General features: G+C 43.7%; 1 protein-coding gene across 2 annotated transcripts in view; it reads right to left on the bottom strand.

Moving 5' to 3' along the window:
* Nucleotides 1-19,391, bottom strand: part of SLC23A2 (solute carrier family 23 member 2) — a 119,368-nt gene that overhangs the window by 41,554 nt on the left and 58,423 nt on the right. For both annotated transcript variants that reach the window (XM_069766582.1, XM_069766583.1), the window contains exons 3-6: nt 18,295-18,393; nt 7,583-7,699; nt 2,672-2,829; nt 1,358-1,446 (exon numbers count right to left, since the gene is read on the bottom strand). In XM_069766582.1, the coding sequence (XP_069622683.1) occupies nt 1,358-1,446; nt 2,672-2,829; nt 7,583-7,699; nt 18,295-18,393 (463 nt within the window). The remainder of the gene's footprint in view (nt 1-1,357; nt 1,447-2,671; nt 2,830-7,582; nt 7,700-18,294; nt 18,394-19,391) is intronic.

Here is a 19,391-nt window from a genome sequence, read left to right as displayed (position 1 = left end):
CTAGAATCCATATATACTTTATTTATTCAAATGTAAAAATAATACAATTAATAAATAATAGTAAGAAAGAACAAAAAATGGCTGCACTCACCAGCTCTTGACAATTCTTGTTATTTAAGGTACAGTTACACAGGATCCATGAACATGCTTATGAGGGGAGGGATGAAAGACATCAGACGACAACTTTGCGTGTTGTGGCAAATGCCACAACAACGGTTCTTTGCTTAAGAACAATGTCAGGTAGTAGGAAAATAGCCAGTTAATAATAGGCAATAGTTCTTTGCAGGAATGCAGATATTAATAAATAGGCAGCTTATATTGCAGAGAAATTGCTGGGCAATAATGGACAATGTCCTTATGTGGCAAATAATAGAGCAATATACCCAATGTGGCAAAGAAGAGGTTAATAAACGGCAGTCTCTCAGTATAACAGTCAGTGAATAATAGGGAGTATATGGAGAAAACACCAAACAAAAGTTCAAAATTGGTGTGAAAATGTCACTGAACCACTTCACAACTAAATATATATAGTTTTGGTAAATGGTATTATCATTTTTTTTGACGAAATTCGGCAGGAGCTTGAAGAGCAACGTCACTGGGCCCGCCTCCACGCAGTAGAAACTTGCTGTGAGGTAAAAATTCAAAAATCACACCAAAATGGCGGGCGGAGTGTGTCACAGTACGGCACGTTTCTGATTGGTCGCTCGCAGCAGGCGGCAACCAATCAGACACTGAACACTGTTGACGTCACTTATCTCCGGACATTAGCTCCGGACATTAGCTCCGGACATTATCTCCGGACAGGAAGTTGGCACAACAGGAAGTAGTATTCTAGGCAATTATATATTAGATACATTTGATATTTCATGGCTGGACAGCCCTTCAATCCTAGGCAGTTTCTCCATTAGTAAACCTTATCCTGCCTAGGACACTTCCACACATAGCAGCACTGCAGCTAAATGGACCAGCAGCCTCCTGCATCCACTGTGCGAGACCCTCCACGATCAGCTGAGGCTTCCTGAGAATGTGACCTCCAGCTCTTGCACTGTTGCTTTCCCCTGACTTTATGGTTTTCAGTACAATTTCAGCTTAATTTCTTTACCCATCGGGTTAAGCCCAAAGGCTCCAGTGTCAGATTATATACATTCTTCTCTTCACAGAAGGTGCCCCCTCGCTCCCTGTGGAGAAACGGATTAACGAGCTGCCAGCAAGGAAAATAATCCCAGGAGAGTCTCACGCCTGTTCTTTCCAGAGTTCTGCTCTCCTAGCCGGGTGCCCGTCCAAAAAACAAAACAACGGCAATAGGGTGTGACAGGGAGTCTCAATATCACAAGGCTCAGACCAGTTGGTTATTTACCTGTAGTATTACATTTCCACTTCTCAAGGGATAGGATGGCACGGGCCGGAGCAAGGAACGCAAATGCACTTGCCTGGAACAAGGGTAACCTGCAAAGAAAACACAGATCATGTAGTGACAATTATACGGATGCATGGCACCATCGCTTAATATGTAGGAAAAAGCTGAGGAGCAAAAAGAGCAATAGGGTCTTATCCGATAATGAAGGACATTGCTCACCTGGCAAAGCCGTGTATCGCACAGCAAAGATCAAGCTGAAAATATGGCAGCTGCTGCCGGCCCACGGGTTACAAAACCGCTGAAAATCCAAAAGAGGAACAACAAGTGGACATCTGCGCTGCTGATGGAGATCCAAAAGAATGCGCCAAGATAGGAAAAGTAGACTTGATGCGGTTTTATTACAATGCGTTTCTAAGATTTCAGGCTTCTTCTTCAGGATTATCCACATACTGACTTCAGTTATACACTGATGAAGAAGTCTGAAATCATAGAAACGCGTTGATGAAACCGCATCAAGTCTACTTTGTATCTTGGAGCATTCTTTCCACCTCCATCAGTAGAGCAGAGACAACCACCTATTGTTTCTCTTCTGGCACCGTAGCGGTAATGGTGGATACCCCTGGTGGCACCATGATCAACACTGCCAGATACCATTTTTATCTAAATCAAGCATTAAAGAGGTCATCACCAGATAGTAAATCTACATCACAGATGTAATAAAGATGTTCTACTTCTATCAACCTTATGCACTTGGCACGTGCCACTTCCGGACTGGGCACTCAGGCTCCAAACTACATTTCCCACAAAGCATTGCGGTTATTACACAATTACTGGGTCCCAGCGGTGGGTCACATACATGGTGCAGGTGCTGTGAATCGCGCCCCCGTATCACATAGCCTGTGTGCGGAGTTCATGTAGACTGTGCACGTGCTGTGACCAATGGCTGTGCCAGTGCAGTGGTCTTCTAGTGACAGAGCGTCCCATGTATTTGTCTGGTCATTAGTGATGGGACGTACATTACAGGTGGAATTAGACCACTACTCACAAGAGGTTGACGTGTGTCCAGTTTGGTGGTCACAGGTGAATGACTGCTGATCGCGGGGGTCCTCACTGAGAACAGGGCTATGAAATACCCCGGCAGGACGGAGTGGAGGCCACTGCTCTATTCCTAGTCAAAGGGACTGACGGCAATAGCCAAATACAGCACAGGATGAGACGGACAGAAGACTCCTCTTCCTGGACTGACACATCCACAAGTTTCCGCATTGATGTTCTCTAATCGAAAAACAAGTGTGTCACCATTACGCGCCTTACCTGCACCCAAACGTTGTCTGAAGCAGAGTAGTGATTCCTACACAGAAGAAAATGGTCCCAATTAGTTGGCTGGTAGCCCACTGGTCAAAGCCCACGCACATGGCTTCTGCAAGCAGGAAGGGGACCGCGACCGTCCCACTGAAGCATGTCAGGTAGTGCTGTGGAAAGAGGCACAGATCGTAAGCGGGTCACACAATCCAGAGCACTTTTTTTTTCCCCAAAAAAGAGAAAGAGAAATAAGGAACAAAGTATGTTTCATACACACAAGGGCAAGAGAAATGTGACAAACATGAGGCCGAACATCTAGGATTACACAGCGCAGAACACGTATGGGCTGGTGCTACGGTTGCGTGTAGGACACTCCCGGCTAGGGGAGGGATAGCAAATCATTGCAGATCATAAAATCCGGTCTCACCGAAAGCACAGAGTCCCTAATATCACAGGATGGGGTCTGATGACACCCTTTGTTTTCGCGCTCAGCTATATAAAGCTCTTATGAGCCAAGTCCACATGACAGACCTAAAATGGAGTTTACCACTTGCCGCTCAAATCTCAGACCTGCCATATACTGGCGTGTGATGGCATAAGAACCGCTAAAGTGATTCAATCCCAAACTCGGCCCACATGGTGAAGCCTTATTGTGTGCCCATCCTAACCATGGATGCCATAGCTATACAAAATGGCAGCAGCCAAGTCATGTGATGAGAAGGTGCAGATACGAGCCATCCATGGCTTCACAGGATGGCTATGGATACTGCACTCGCGTAGAGGCAAGACAAAAAAAAATCTTCTGCTCTTGCACCTCCGCCACAGCAGAGGGTGCAGTCGCGGCCATCAGGGGGAGCTATACACGCTGCTGTTGGCTTCCATGCACAGAAGAAGCTCCGCTGGGGGCACAAAGTAAAGCAGAAATCGCTTTAGTGTTCCTAACTCCGGCCGACATCAGAGGATGGCATTTCTGAAATGGGAGCAGAAAGTTGCCAAACCCTTAAGATTACACTGAAGGATTGCCAAGAAAAGCATAAAAAAAATCCAGTTCACCTGTCATTGATCATGCAGATCTGAGACCTCGCCAACTGCTGTACTGATATGAGCACCAATAGTACAGGCGTGGCGTCGGAGCGATCGTATTGCATCACGCACCGTGCACTTTACACAACGTGACCCGAGGACACGGCGTCTACACCCCCGATGTGAGGAACACCGGCCAAGTCACACACACACAAGACGCCGTGAATTTCACAATTCACACAATTACCGCTCTCCTTTATTTAGTTTCAGATTCCTCATGTATTTATGGCATATCCATTACCGGGATAGGATTGAACTGCTTGCAAAAACAAGCACTTTTGCAATTCACTGCTTACTAACATCTGCAGCCATTCCTGAGATATTAACACTATCAGCTTGAAGTGCTTACAAGCTCAATAGAAAAGTGCTTGTATGCTCTGCCCAATGCTTGCTCTCTAACAGAGGTGGCTGGTTTCCAAAGCAACAAGCAGAAAAGTATTACCATCTCAAAACCACCCGAAAGTTTCAAGAAAGCAGTGATATCCAAAAAATGGCTGTTTTTCACAAGAACTAACCGACCATACCCATTTATGAAGATGGGAATAACCCTTTAAAATCTCGTTAATCTGGATTAGTAATCTACCTTTTATCCTTGTATTGCTCATCAGTATTCTGCATATTAAGTTATGTGCAACAGTGTAAAAGTTATACTGAGAAACCAGCCTAAAAAAACCTTATTAAAAACAGACTAACATGCAAACTATACAGAGGATTTTAGTGCGCACTTCGTCACGGATAATGACTGCATTAAAACCATTTTCACAACAATTAAGAATCGGCAGCGCGCGTTTACAGCAGTCACATGGATTGTAGGAGTCAAGAGGCTAGAGATTTTCATTAACTTCTGTGGGATAAGGAGAGTGTTGTGAGCACGCTCTATGACCTGTAAGGAGGTCACGGAGCAGCGAGGGGGAGAAGGTGAGCTGTGTCTCTTTAAAAGGAACCCGTCATGTCCCCCATGCCAGCAGCATTCGTATATGTATTACTAAATTCTGTGCCTAGCCAGCCCTGTATACTGTTAGTCCATGCTTAAAAAAAGGAATTATAAGCATGGTGTTTGTTATGCTAATTAAGCCTTTGACTAGTGGGTGGGTCGTTAGTTCCCCAGACTAGACAGTCCTCTCCGGTTGTGATCACGCCTGTAGGGGCATGACAACATGATTTGCAAGTGACGCCATCACCAGCTCCCTGCAAATCCCACACATGCACGCGGCTCTATGTGGCAGCGTCATTGCATCTCTGAAGCTGGGAGTTCGCCTGCCGCCTTTGGAGGCGCACCGCGCATGACGTAAAGCGCAGCAGATGCCTGTGAGCAGTCAGAGAATAAATGGTCAATCCAGGAAAGGGCATAGGGGAAAGCATATTTCTCCATTTTATTGGAGAATTCTACTACAACGTCAACATAGCAGTGCGGACAAGTCAGCCATTCCCATTATCCCTATAGCCGGGGTGTGCGCACTGCTATGTCAACGTAGTACATTACTTCAGTACAATGGCGCTAGAGTCAGCGTGTGTGCATACCGTGATCTCCGGCGCCATTTTATTGGAGACACTTAATAAATGTTCCAATAAAAATGCTCACCACCCGGGCATAGAACAGGTTCAATACCTAGTCTCTTATAATTTTATTTTACTGGATGCTATAATAGAGCCTTCTACAGCACATGAAAATGGCGTTCCAAAAGCAACAGCAGTTTGATGGAAATGTAGTAATGGAGGCGCCTGAAGGCAACAATTGATAACATGGACCATAACACACAATTTACTGGGACAACTTAGAAGGTTTATGTAGAGCATCCCCCTTCTGCAGGGGTCAGTGAGAGGCCCTAATGATGTGGAGTTTGTCAGGCATTTGCCAATTCTTGCGCACGATCTGTGGGTACAGTGTACCCGACAAGATGTAGGAGAAAGAGGGGCTAGACAACGCCATTATAGGGAATGGATCATCAGAAAATGACAAAAATTGTCAAAGGCTAGTTTCACATTTGTGTTTAAAAACGCGTTTTAAACGCAAACGCATTTGGTGAAAAAACGTGTTTAAACGCTGAGTTTTTTTAGGCGCATGCGTTTTTGCATGTTTTAACACAAACGCGGCGTTTTAACGCGTTTACATGCGTTTTTTCCTGCGTTTGCGTTTTTGAAACGCATGATGAGAAGTGTGTGACAGCTGCCAGTCATCAAAATCAACTAGAAAACCCACTATAAAAAGAAATACCTAGGGTTAGGATCCTTAGTAACTCTAGGGATCCTAACCCAAACTCTAACCCTAACCCAAACTCTAACCCTAACCCAAACTCTAACCCTAACCCAAACTCTAACCCTAACCCAAACTCTAACCCTAACCCAAACTCTAACCCTAACCCAAACTCTAACCCTAACCCAAACTCTAACCGTAACCCAAACTCTAACCCTAACCCAAACTCTAACCCTAACCCAAACTCTAACCCTAACCCAAACTCTAACCCTAACCCAAACTCTAACCCTAACCCAAACTCTAACCCTAACCCAAACTCTAACCCTAACCCAAACTCTAACCCTAACCCAAACTCTAACCCTAACAAGCCCTAACCCTAACACAAGCCCTAACCCTAACCCTAGGGATCCTAACCCTAACACAAACCCTAACACAAACCTTAACCCTAGGGATCCTAACCCTAGGGATCCCTAGGGTTAGGGGGTGGCTTATCAGTGTGTATTCTTGTGTTTTTCTATAAAAACGCATGCAAACGCATGTGCTTAAAAACGCATGCGTTTACATAGACATCAATATGTTTTTTTGCCGCAAAAAACGCATGCGGTTTTTTGCGGCAAAAAAACGCCGCTAGAAATTACTACATGTTGCATTTCTGCAACAACGCAGGCAGAGAAAAAATGCATGCGTCGTCAAAATGCGTCCAAATGCATGCAAAAAAAACACATGCGTTTTTAATGTTAAGTATAGGAAAAAAACGCAAAAAAAACCCGCAAATGTGAAACCAGCCTAAAATAGAGGTTTTTTGTTTTTTTTTGTAAATGTACTTTATTTTTATTGTCTGGATTCAAATTAAAGTAAAAAAAAATTTCACTACCCAATTCAAAAGGTAGACCATTCCTTGTGGCCCAATGTAAAATCTATTGTAAAGGCATGAACCAATCTTTTGCCATTTATAACAAACTGATGTCTTTTTACAAACTAGTGCCTTGAGGTAGAACTTGGGTGTGACTGCCATTTTGGCAACCCATATAACCATGTCCCTGGTTTTCAACAGTAGGGCTATCCAGGTTTGGTCTCAAGACCATGGCTTAGATTCATCAAGACCAGATACCTTCTCAACAATCTTGATGAGGTGGGTTTGTAGGAGTCAGACGCTCCCGATTCATTAAGAGAAGCACTCATACCACTAACCAGAGGTGTGCGCTTTCATGTTCCAAACCAGAAATCTTACTCTGGTTCCGTGCTACGCAGCTCTGCCCATTTTGGCACAGTTGGGAAAAACTAGAATGAAAACGCCAACACTCGCACAATTTGTGCACAGCTCCAAACTGTGTCAAATTTTGCAGCATTTTAAGTCTATTTGCAGCAGATTCCTTGTGACATTGCTTTGATGAATCGGGGCCATAGCTTCCATGAGTATAGGTGAGCACACAGAAGCGTGGTTGTAATCAGGGCTGTGGAGTTGGAGCCCATTTTGGTGGAGTTGGAGTCATGGAAATTGAGGAGTCGGAGTCTGAGGTTTGGCTTACCGACTCCACAGCCCTGGTTGTAATACCCCGTTTATGCAGCCTGGAATGAATCACTCAGTTTGATCTTAGAGGACCCGGTAATAGAAAGTAACCGAAGTAATGAATACATTATCATACCTGTAAGCCTAGGAAGATGCAGAGATACCATGGCGGTACATCCTCCACCGTATAGATCATGTCCATCCGCTGGCGGTCTAAGCTTCCGCTGCTATCCAGGGTCTCAGCCAAAGAGCTCTGCAACACAAACAAGTAGGACATAAGATACAAGCCGAGAGGGTCTCCAAAGTCCAGAAGGTTTCCTCCCCAATATTCTGCTGCTGATTGACCCAAACAGACAAATACCATCCAAGACCATAAAGAGGTCCCCTGATACATGTAGTGACTGCTATAAAACCTGCTGTACGCCATCGAGGGACAAAGAAATCCTTGATATTCTGGGTAAATCTTTGACATAATTACTAATGAAAATTTCTCCCGCTCCTAAAGGCCGTTATGTTGCCTTGCTCAGTCCATGCGCCCATGCCCTCATGTTCCACATAGACAAGGCTGTTTGGGGGTTGCCAGACGAGATTAAGACATTCTGTTCAGATAACATGATTTCCAGACGGCTCTGACACATTTCTTTTTCTATCAATGCATACACAGAAAAATAAAAAGGGATTGATAGAGGGAGCTCGCCACGTGACACCCCAATCCAGGATTTTACCTTCTCTCCATGAAAACAAATCAAAAACACAACTCAAAAGTAATGTCTGAAAAATTATTCTCAAGAATAAATGAACCCGGTGGGGACCAGAGTGTGAAGGAAGAGTGATCAGAATGAGTGCCTTCCTTAAATTATTTGTAAAGTAATTGTACTTGCAGCTAATAGCGAAGATTGAGATAGAGAGATAAAGAGATAGAGAGATATAGATAGAATATATATATATATATATATACACATATATATATATATACACATATATATATACACATATATATATATACACACACATATATATATATATATATATATATATATATATATATATATATATATATATATATATATATATACATATACATATACACACACATAGCCATAGGGGACTGAGCCAGAAGAAGATATTCCAAAGCAAAGAGGAAGAGCAGAACTGCACCAGAGCAAAACCTCAACCACCACTGTAGATGGGAGTCCTCCAATATTACTGAAACAAGGCAGCCAAGCTCCACAGGTAAGGCTACTTTCACATTCCCGTCGGTATGGGGCAGTCACGAAGCGTCGGCGCGACGTACCGACAGAAGTGTGTGCTTTCACATTTCCGTCAGACTGCAGGGTGAGGAAAGATCGTGAGAGCTTTTTAGCCTGCCGGGCATGCGCAGTCTGAAACACTGGATGCGACGTACAGAAAAACGTTCCCTTGAAAGTTTTTCTGTGACGACGGTCTGCCAAAACCCGACATACGCAACGTGTGGCCATATGTCGCGATCCGTCGGCAATACAAGTCTATGGGAAAAAACATATCCTGCGGGCAAATTTGCAGGATGCGTTTTTTTTCCCAAAACGACGCATTGTGACGGATTTAAAAAAAAAAAAAAAAAAAACACGGAAATGTGAAAGTAGCCTAAACTGTGCTCAGCTGAGAAAAAAAAATTCATGTGTATTCAAAATTGGCAAATGGATGAAAAACAGCAGCATTCTCCAAGTTGAAAGCAAATATTCAGTCCTTTGTTACACAATTCGCAGTGTGTTCAAGAGACAGGTGGACGTGCAGGTTCAATGAGGCATGCGGGAGGAGAAAGAAAGTGGACGATGGCCGTTTCGCGAGTAATCGCCCTGTACCCGTTGAAACGATTACTCGCGAAGCGGCCGTCGTCCACTTTCTTTCTCCTCCTGCATGCCTGTTTGAACCTGCATGTCCACCTGTCTCTTGAACACATCACGAATGGTGTAATAAACGAACAAATATTTGCTTTCAACTTGGTTGAGTGCCGCGGTTTTTCTTCCATTTGCCGACAGAAGATATTCCAAACCTTACACCACCATAGGAGCGACAAAACAGAACAGAGCCGAAATGTTTTAGGCAGCCATTTAGTGATCACAGTGACCAACATGAATAATACCAACAATTCAAGTGAGGATTCTGCCTTGAAACCTGTGTGAAATCCACCAAAGTCAAAATGGAAAGATTTCTCCGCATGACAGATCACACATGGAAGCAGATTGCGAACAGAATCTAGAGCGGGTATGTAACATGGATTAGTCCCGCAGTACGAGACTCCTCCAGTGCGGATCTGCAATATATAAAATAGTCCCTTTGCTAAATCTGAGCTCCACAACTTACTCCGAGATTTTCTCAGTGGCATGTGGATGAGATTTAGAAAAGTCTTTCCCACTATTCACGTTCGACGTCCTCCACTCCATTCATTGTCTGGAGAAAGCAGAGTACTGTCCTAGAATACGACCTATAGTCCACTTTACTCAATTTATGGGAGGTGGAACATGAGCACCTCTGTTTCTTTCAATAGGATCTCCGAATCGGTGAGGTTCCCAGCAGTCTAAACTCCTTTCCGCCAAGTTAATGGAACAAAACTCAGGTGGCTATATATATTTTAACAGGAAGCTAAAGGTCCCTATATAAAAAGTGTGTGAAAGGAAGAGAACTGAAACAAACACAGCCAATCACTTTTTTTTTTTTTTTTTTTATGCTGCAAATCCAAGGCCTATCATGGAGAAAACAACCCCAAACAGCGTACTGGTTCTGGCAGCATCACAATTACTTGTGCTCCTTGAGGTAGTCTATCAAAAAAAAATAACGGCCAACAACTAATACCATAAGTAGAAATAAAAAAAACAAATAAATAAAGATACTTAATTTGAGTTAAGAGAAAAAAAAAAACGAACATCGAGTTAAAAACACTTGGTTATATTATTACTTGACCCTTCTCGAACAGCAGCATTTCTAAGATATTTTATTCAATCAGTCAAGACAGCCCAGAATTTTCCCAGGTCAAGAAGTATTTGTGTAAAGTTCTCAGAACTATTTAAAAGTGGATTAACATCAGATTTTCAGCCTTGCACGCATGTCGCATTAATACAGAAACAGGCTTTGGACATCTGCCTAACTAAGACACTGACCTTAAACTTTGCAATCTGGTCAAAGACTCCGCAGATTAAATACAACAACTTCTGTCTGCCAAACTGGCCAGACATTTGCCAGATGTGAAATGTGCACTAAATCCTGCAATATGTGGATCAGGTGCTTTTAGACAGCATGAAAATGTAATCTCTAAAGAATTGTATAAAACAACCCAAGGTTGCTCATCTCTCGGACTCTAGCGATAACCTACTGAGAGGTTTTTAGGGCAAATGCAAGTCAACAAAGTTGACTTCCCCAACAGATCATCCATTAAAAGTAAATGGCTGCCCACTCTCCCCAGTCCCACAAGCTCACTGTTTCGGGGAAATCCTTGAAACTTGTATCTTCTTCAAACCACATATCCTAGCCCTTTCCACTTCTTACCGCCTTCAACTCAAAAAGATTTCCCAGATCCGTACATTCCTCAACCAAGAATCTGCAAAAACCCTAGTCCATGCCCTCATCTCCCGCCTTGACTACTGCAACCTCCTGCTCTGTGGCCTCCCCTCTAACACTCTCGCACTCCTCCAATCTATTCTAAACTCTTCTGCCCAACTAATCCACCTGTCTCCCCGCTATTCCCCAGTCTCTCCCCTCTGTCAGTCCCTGCACTGGCTTCCCCATTACCCAACGACTCCAGTTCAAAACCCTAACCATGACATACAAGCCATCCACAACCTGTCTCCTCCATACATCTGTGACATGGTCTCCCAGTACGTACACTACCGTTCAAAAGTTTAGGGTCACTTACAAACGTCCTTATTTTTGAAAGAAAAGCACTGTTTTTTCCAATGAAGCTAACAAATGATTCAGAAATACACTATACATTGTTAATGTGGAAAATGACTTCTAGCTGCAAATGTTTGGTTTGTAATGCAAAATCTTCATAGGTGTATAGAGGCCAATTTCTAACAACCATCACTCCAGTGTTCTTATGGTACTTTGTGTTTGCTAACTGTATAAGAAGGCTAATGGATGGTTAGAATACCCCTGTGCAAGTATGTTAGCACAGCTGAAAACAGTTTGGCTGATTAGAGAACCTATAACCCTGACCTTCCTTTGAACTAGTTGAGAATCTGGAGCATTGCATTTGTTGATTCCATTAAACTCTCAAAGTGGCCAGGAAAAAAAAAAAAAAAAAAGAACCTTCATGTGAATCTCGACAGTATTCTTGTTCTTAGAAATGCAGGCTATTCCATGCGAGAAATTGCCATGAAACTGAAGATTCCCTACAACGGCATGTACTACTCCCTTCAGAGAAGAGCACAAACAGGCTCTAACCAGAGTAGAAAGAAGTGGGAAGCCCACTGCGCAAATGAGCAACAAGACAAGTACATTAGAGTCTGTAGTTTGAGAAATCAAAGCCTCACAGGTCCTCAACTGGCAGCTTCATTAAATAGTACAAGCAAAACGCCAGTGTCAACGTCTACAGTGAAGAGGCGAATCCAGGATGCTGGTCTTCAGGGCAGAGTGGCAAAGAAAAAGCCATATTTGAGACTGGCAAATAAAAAGATTAATATGGGCAAAAGTACACAGACATTGGTTATGGACAGACGAAACCAAGTTTGAGGTGTTTGGATCACAGAAGAACATTTGTGAGATGCAGAACAACTGAAAAGATGCTGGAAGCTTGTCTGACACCATCTGTCAAGCATGGTGGAGGTAATGTGATGGACTGGGGTTGCTTTGGTGCCGGTAAAGTGGGAGATTTGTACAAGGTAAAAGGGATATTGAATAAGGAAGGCTATCACTCCATTTTGCAACGCCATGCCATACCCTGTGGACAGCGCTTGATTGGAGCCTATTTCATCCTACAACAGGACAATGAACCGAAGCACACCTCCAAATTATGCAAGAACTATTTAGGGAAAAAGCAGGCAGCTGGTATTCGATCTGTAATGGAGCAGCCAGTGCAGGCACCAGATCTCAACCCCATTGAGCTGGTGTGGGAGCAGCTTGACCGTATGTTACGCAAAAAGTGCCCATCAAGCCAAAACAACTTGTGGGAGGGGCTTCTGGAAGCACGGGGTGAAATTTCTCCAGATTACCTCAGCAAATTAACTGCTAGAATGCCAAAGGTCTGCAAAGCTGTAATTGCTGCAAAGGGAGCATTCTTTGACGAAAGAAAAGTTTGAAGGAGAAAATTATTATTTCAAATAAAAATCTTTTTTTCGAACCTTGTCAAAGTCTGGACTAGATTTTCAATTCATTTGGCAACTCAGTTGATTAATAAAAGTATAAGTTTTCATGGAAAACAATTGTTTGGGTGACCCTAAACTTTTGAACGGTAGTGTACCTGCACGCAATCTCCAATCCTCACAAGATCTTCTATACTCCCCTCTTATCTCCTCTTCCCACAATCGCATACAAGATTTCTCCCGCGCATCACCCCTACTATGGAACGCTCTACCCCAACATATCAGACTCTCACCTACCATCGAAACCTTCAAAAAGAGCCTGAAGACCCACCTCTTCCGACAAGCCTATAACCTGCAGTAACCACCGATAGACCAAGCTGCTACACGACCAGCTCTACCCTCGCCTACTGTATCCTCACCCATCCCTTGTAGATTGTGAGCCCTCGCGGGCAGGGTCCTCTCTCCTCATGTACCAGCTGTGACTTGTATCGATTAAGATTATTGTACTTGTTTTTAATTATGTATACCTCTCACATATAAAGCGCTATGGAATAAATAATAATAAAAATAGGGTATAAAAAAAAAAGGCTTCTGTTACAGGACAACCCCCCCTGATCACCTTAAGACCATTGAGTTACGTAGATATTTACTGTATATTAAGTGGTCATAGCTGTTTCCATAACTCCTAATGGAGACAACAAGAGCAAAGGATTAACTTGGAAGCAAAAGCTTGTTTTTACTAGGTGAGGGGTTCACTAGATGGGACCATTATCCTTGAGCTGCCACCTCAATTCTTAGTAAAGAGAATGGTCAAATGGTGGAGTCTCCCAAGCATTGGGCAAAGGATGCAAACCAACGCTCCTCTCCTCTCTAGTGCCATCAATTGGAGACCGCAACCCTACACAGTCTATAGCCATACAACATGGCCAAGGATATCCATCAAACCCGAAAACTATATTCTTACCAAGAACCAGTTCTACCAGAGCTGCATCAAAGGCATCTGACCAAGCCAACCAGTAGTCTATTCTGTGCAGATGAGGGGAAACCACCCTCAAACTGCTGTTTATAGGTGTCAGTTGGGTGGACTTGCCAACTCGATTTTGTGGTTTTAAGGGTACCGTCACACAGTGGCATTTTGATCGCTACGACGGCACGATTCGTGACGCTCCAGCATCGTAACAATATCGCTCCAGCGTCGTAGACTGCTGTCACACTTTGCAATGTACGACGCTGGAGCGATAATTTCATGACGTATGTGCGATGTAGAAGCCGTTGGTTACTATGCGCACATCGTATACAATATCGTGCACACCTTTGTTACACCATGCGATCATGCCACCACAGCGGGACACTAGACGACGAAAGAAAGTTTCAAACGATCTGCTACGACGTACGATTCTCAGCGGGGTCCCTGATCGCAGGAGCGTGTCAGACACAGCGAGATCGCTGGAACGTCACGGATAGATCGCTCGAACGTCACGAATCGTGCCGTCGTAGCGATCAAAATGCCACTGTGTGACGGTACCCTAAATGGCCACTGATTGGCAAACATTAATCAGTGATCAATAAGAGCCTGTTTACACAGGTGGTCTATGCTTCAGATGCACATTCAACTTTAAGAGATCTTTCTGAGCACAAACTTCCATTGATCTCAGCAGCACAAGTCCTGTTTACACAAGACAATGTGCTGCCGAGAACAATTATCTTTTGTTATCACTTGTTCATGATAATCTCGCACTTTAAGAGGCTCTTTGGAAATGGCGTCATGCCTGTTAAAGCAGTTAGACATTGACTTACAGGGTGGTCAACTTGAAAAAGGATGTTTCAGGGCGCCTCCTTCAGAGGATCCTTAACCCACATTATCCACGTGGAGGAATTTTTTTTCTGGGAGAGGAAAATCACCTCCATGTCATTATAGACGGGCAGCATACCGTTGAAGGATCACCCTGGTTTGTAAACTTTTCCCAGTATTGTTCCTCCTTGCACAACCACACATCTGTGCAGCTCAGCCCCGTGCTTCAGAGCAGATTGGCCATTTTATAGTACAGTATTGCAATGTATTGTGCCAGCAATCAATTTCAATGCAGGTTCAAGTTCCCTAGGGGGAAAAAAAAAAACCCAAGAGCGGAGAGGCCAAGGATGCACAAAAACCATGCATGACAAGGTGTGCGTTATAGGAATGGTCGTAACCCAAGAATAAGAAACTAAACTAAGAAACAGTCTTAATAAGATTTTTTTAAAAATGCTGGTCATAAAAAAAATAAAAAATAAAGCACCACTCCAGTCTTTAAGCAGCACTGGAGTGGCGCTTAAAAAGATGAAATAAAAATTGCACCAGTCAAAGTTATATAATAGCTGTGAAATGTTTTTTTTTTCTTTGCAAAGACTGTAGGCAGCAAACTCTTCCAGCCAGAAGAAATGAAGAAGCACTTTTCAGGCCACAGCACATCCAGGCCTCGAGGTGCTGCAATGGGCAAACATGGCAGAAAGACTTAAAACTGGCAGCTAGTGAAAGACGATTATTAACAGAGGCAGAAATGCCGTGTGACTGACGAGCATGAGACTGCCGAAATAAACGAGTCAAGTTAAAAAACAAAAACAGTCCTTAACACAAAAAGGTCCAATGTTAAAAACTGAATGCCCCTAGGAAGCGCTTAAAGAGAAGCTGTCAGCAGCGTCTCACCTCAAACTATTTATATGTGTGTATAACGGTTAGGGCTCAGTCACTTGCGTGAAATACGGCCGAGTCTCGCATGTTAAAACCCGGCTCTGCCGCCGACACTCCAGATAGCATAGTAATACATGGAGCTGTACACTCCGCTCCCAAGTGCCAGCGGCAGAGCCGGGTGTTACCATGCGAGACTCGGCCGTATTTCACGCAAGTGAGTAGTATGAGCCCTTAAAGACAAGTCCAGCAATACCGTTACATGGGCGCTCAATGTCTTTTCCCTACCCTGTGCTGCCTCCACCTGCTGGATTGACAGTTTCTTTGCTGTGTGACTTCAAGCAAACGAGCTGCCAGTCAAGGAGAATGAGGCAGGGCGGAAAATAGAGCCGGAGTGACAGAGGCTTGGGAAGTGCCACCACACAGGAAAGCACTACAATCTCATTTGCATATCCTTTCAATGGCCGGTTTCTCAGTAACGTAGAAACGGATCGGCAACGGAAAGTTATTGCTGGACTTATCTTTGACAGAGCTACATGCACATATAAATTATTTGGCGGGGGGTGGGGAGGGGGGGTCCTGCTGGCATATTCATTTTAAATGGGAAAGTTTATGTTCCTTCTGACAGACCTGTGAGGGGGTAATCATCTTCCAGCCACAAGTCCTTTTTCAATTCCTTTCAAGAGGGCAGATCAAGACTTATATCCTACTGATTAACCCTTTGTGAGAATTGGCTTCGGCTCTGATGATTGTATAGACATCCTTGTTGACTGCTCCTTGTTTGGTCTCGTAAGGCGATTATTATTATTTTTTTAATGATTAAAAAAAAGGAGCAAATACTCTGAAAATTGGTCCTAGTGGGCATGGGTCCGCCTGATAGGAAAACTTCCATTGACTCAAATGACGTTCAGCGAATATTTTAAAAACAATTTTCACCGCCGATCGGAATCGTATTTGGAAAATTTCGCTGAACTCTAAAGAAAAATGTGTGTGTGGGGGGGGGGGGTGTGTTGGGGGGGGGAGAAGGAAAAAAAAAAAAAAGAAAAAAAGAAAAATCAAACAACTTTATTGACTACAAATCTATATATTAGAAGAAAAAAAAGAATTCTATATTAGAATATAAAGATGGACGTCTCCATCAGTTACAAGCTAAAATGGAACAGACTCCACAAATTGGAGAGTCGCTCGAAGCTCGGTCGGCAGGCGATAACCAGTTCACCAACTGGTTTTTTGATTTTCTAAAAGCCAGAGTCACCTTGTCACAATTTACATCATTTTAATAGTTTTCTCCAAGGCTACCCCTGACCCAAGTTCTATAACAGAGCCGCTGTGTGAAATATTATAATTGATAACCAGACATGAAAAGAACGTTGTCAAGTGCAGCCAATGTAACGGCATACAAACAAGCTGGGGGCAAAGGAGTGATGGTTTAATGACACAAAGACAAACATATCTATGAAAATAAGTGTGACAAGGATGTCTCAGTGTGACAGCACCACAGGGAAGGGGCCTGAGGTTCATGTAAGGACATGGGGGCTCCGCAAACACGGATGATGCAAGACGAGTTACACCTCGTGTAAGGGGATGGACATGCTGCACATGTTCACACTTCAAATAAGTTTATGGTGGTAAAGTGAGGCAAAGTGAACTGTGATGTATTGGGTGAAATATGATGCGTGTTTAAGGTAATAGTGATGTGTGCAGTTTGAACATAGGGGCAGTTAGAGTTAATGTTTTGGACTAGCCCAAAGTAGAAGTGGATGAGTTGATGAGAAACTGGCAATTTCCGGTCAGATTGTGACGAGTGCACAGAAAGAGGACCAGAGATCCATTGGGAGAGGTGCGGCATTCTGGGGTGTCCCTAAAGTGAGAGGAGACCGAAGGAAAGAGATCGCAAGATCTGGAGCAGAAGTGAAAGAGATAGAGTGATCTATTGGAGACGGGTCCTGGGAGAGGACACCTAGCAGAAAGGTCAAGAATTTATAATAGGTAAGGGACCTAGACGGGACTGAACGTGAGGCGGGGGTTCCAGAGTGTGAAAACTTGAAGCCAAGTCCGGCCATATTGGCACACTAAGGGGAAAGAAGATGCAGAACTGCGGGACGAGTAAAGGACTCTAGACTGTAAAGTTAATCTGGCTTGTGATGAAGTATTGAGAAATATTGGCGATCGAGGAAAAGTAGAGCGTGTAAATAGGAAAGGTGAAAATGGAGAACAATAGAGAAGAGAAGGATGGAAACTCAGAAAAATGCTTTGAGCTGCAAAGGAAATGTTCATAAGACTGTACCTGCTATCTCTTGTATAAAATCCTTACCAAGCTGCCGTTCAGAAAAAAAAAAAAAAGTTTATTTTTGAACAGTGATCTCCTTCATTGAACTGTCCAACATCTGGTCCTGGCAAACCAGCAACATCGGTTACATATGGCCTGCACTGGCCCTCACAGCACAAATCCACACACTGAACCAGGACCCCCCACCTTCATGTAACAGAGGGGCGCAAGAGAAGAGTATGTCGCCCACCGCTACCGACCGGTAATGGTTGAGCACATCGGCCGGCACAATTAGTAGCCTCCTGTTGGCATATGTTTGACCCTTGTGTAGAATGAACTGCTGCATCGTCGATTAACATTTTCAGCAGTTCCTGGTAAGGGGGCTCTGGAGAAGATGAGATCAGCAGCCCCCCGGAACTTTTGCAATTGCTACTGCTGTAAAAAAAAAAAAAGCTATAGATCATGGTAAGAAAATATTAGAGCGGCTCATTAGATCATTATGTACTGTGCCCTCTCAGTACTTCAGGAGCCACTAATAAAATGCCTTATTTATGGAAATGTTTGCACCAACAGGGTATCAGTGCCAAACCTGATCCGGCAGCACAAAGGACATTTCTACAACCAAAAATAAGCGCTACCTTCTCAGCGATCACGCTCTCCGTTGTATAGATCGCCATCAGTTCTGTGTCTTCTGTATCTTGATCCACGCTGGGTGTGGCTCCTCCATTTATCACCACCTACAATGAAAGGTAAAAAACATTCATAGAGTGTATGAAGCATTAACATGGAGCAGGTTTTATATATTATTCATGTAACAAGGCATAGAATATAGAATGACAGACGAACAGTGGATTTACGGGTTTCTCTAATCTTCTGTCCTCAGGAGCACAGCAGTCGTCGGTCTCTCTGCTTCCTGATTGTTAGGAGAGCGGGGTGCTTTACTGAAGAAGGACCGTTCGGATCAGTGGATGTTTGCAACGCTGGTCGGAACGGTGCAGCAAGTGCAGCCTGCAGGAAAAACTAAAGCTGGCAGCTCCAGGGAAGCTAGTAAGCACTGCGCTCCTCGCCTAAGACTGACCAACTCATGAAACATTCCAGAGGTGACCATGCAGTACTCTATACAATTATAAACAGATAATCTGAGTCCCTTTAAGTCTGGCACTACATTAAAGGGCTTTAAGCAATGAAGCAAGCATTGTACAGGAAGAGTGGAGCAAGCGACTGCTTCCTTCACTGGATCTTTTTGCTCCTGTGGGGGGCAATCGCAGTTACCAGTCTGCAGCCCCACAGATTGAGGACACTCCATTTCCCTTCAATGATTTCTCCAGACATAATAGCTGGCAGTCTCCAGCACTCAGGAATATTACAAGCGGTCCCTGGGGAACACTTCATACTCCCATCACCATCTAATCTAATTAAATAACGCCATCTTTCCATGATTGCCAAGGATCTGACTTTAGGGACCCCGGTAGAGAAAAACAAACCTATAGCACCATTTCAGTGCTACATCCCCTTCAGTCATCACCTGGACAAAGGCTGCAGAAAGCAGTAAGAGAAAACAGCTCGCTGCCATCAGTGTGGTTCCGGAGCTCAGGAAGGCAGCGCAAGCTGCATAGGAAAAGGGATCCAGCTCCACAGAAAGAATTTAAAAAAAATTTGAATTCAGATCCAATACTGAGGGTTAAAATGTCCAGTCAAAGATATAGCATAGCGTGGATATGAAGGATCGACCAGG

This window comes from Ranitomeya imitator, chromosome 4, assembly GCF_032444005.1.
Source record: "Ranitomeya imitator isolate aRanImi1 chromosome 4, aRanImi1.pri, whole genome shotgun sequence".
Lineage (NCBI taxonomy): Eukaryota > Metazoa > Chordata > Amphibia > Anura > Dendrobatidae > Ranitomeya > Ranitomeya imitator.
The sequence above is the reverse complement of the archived record's forward strand: the minus strand, read 5'-3'. Positions and strand labels throughout refer to the sequence as shown.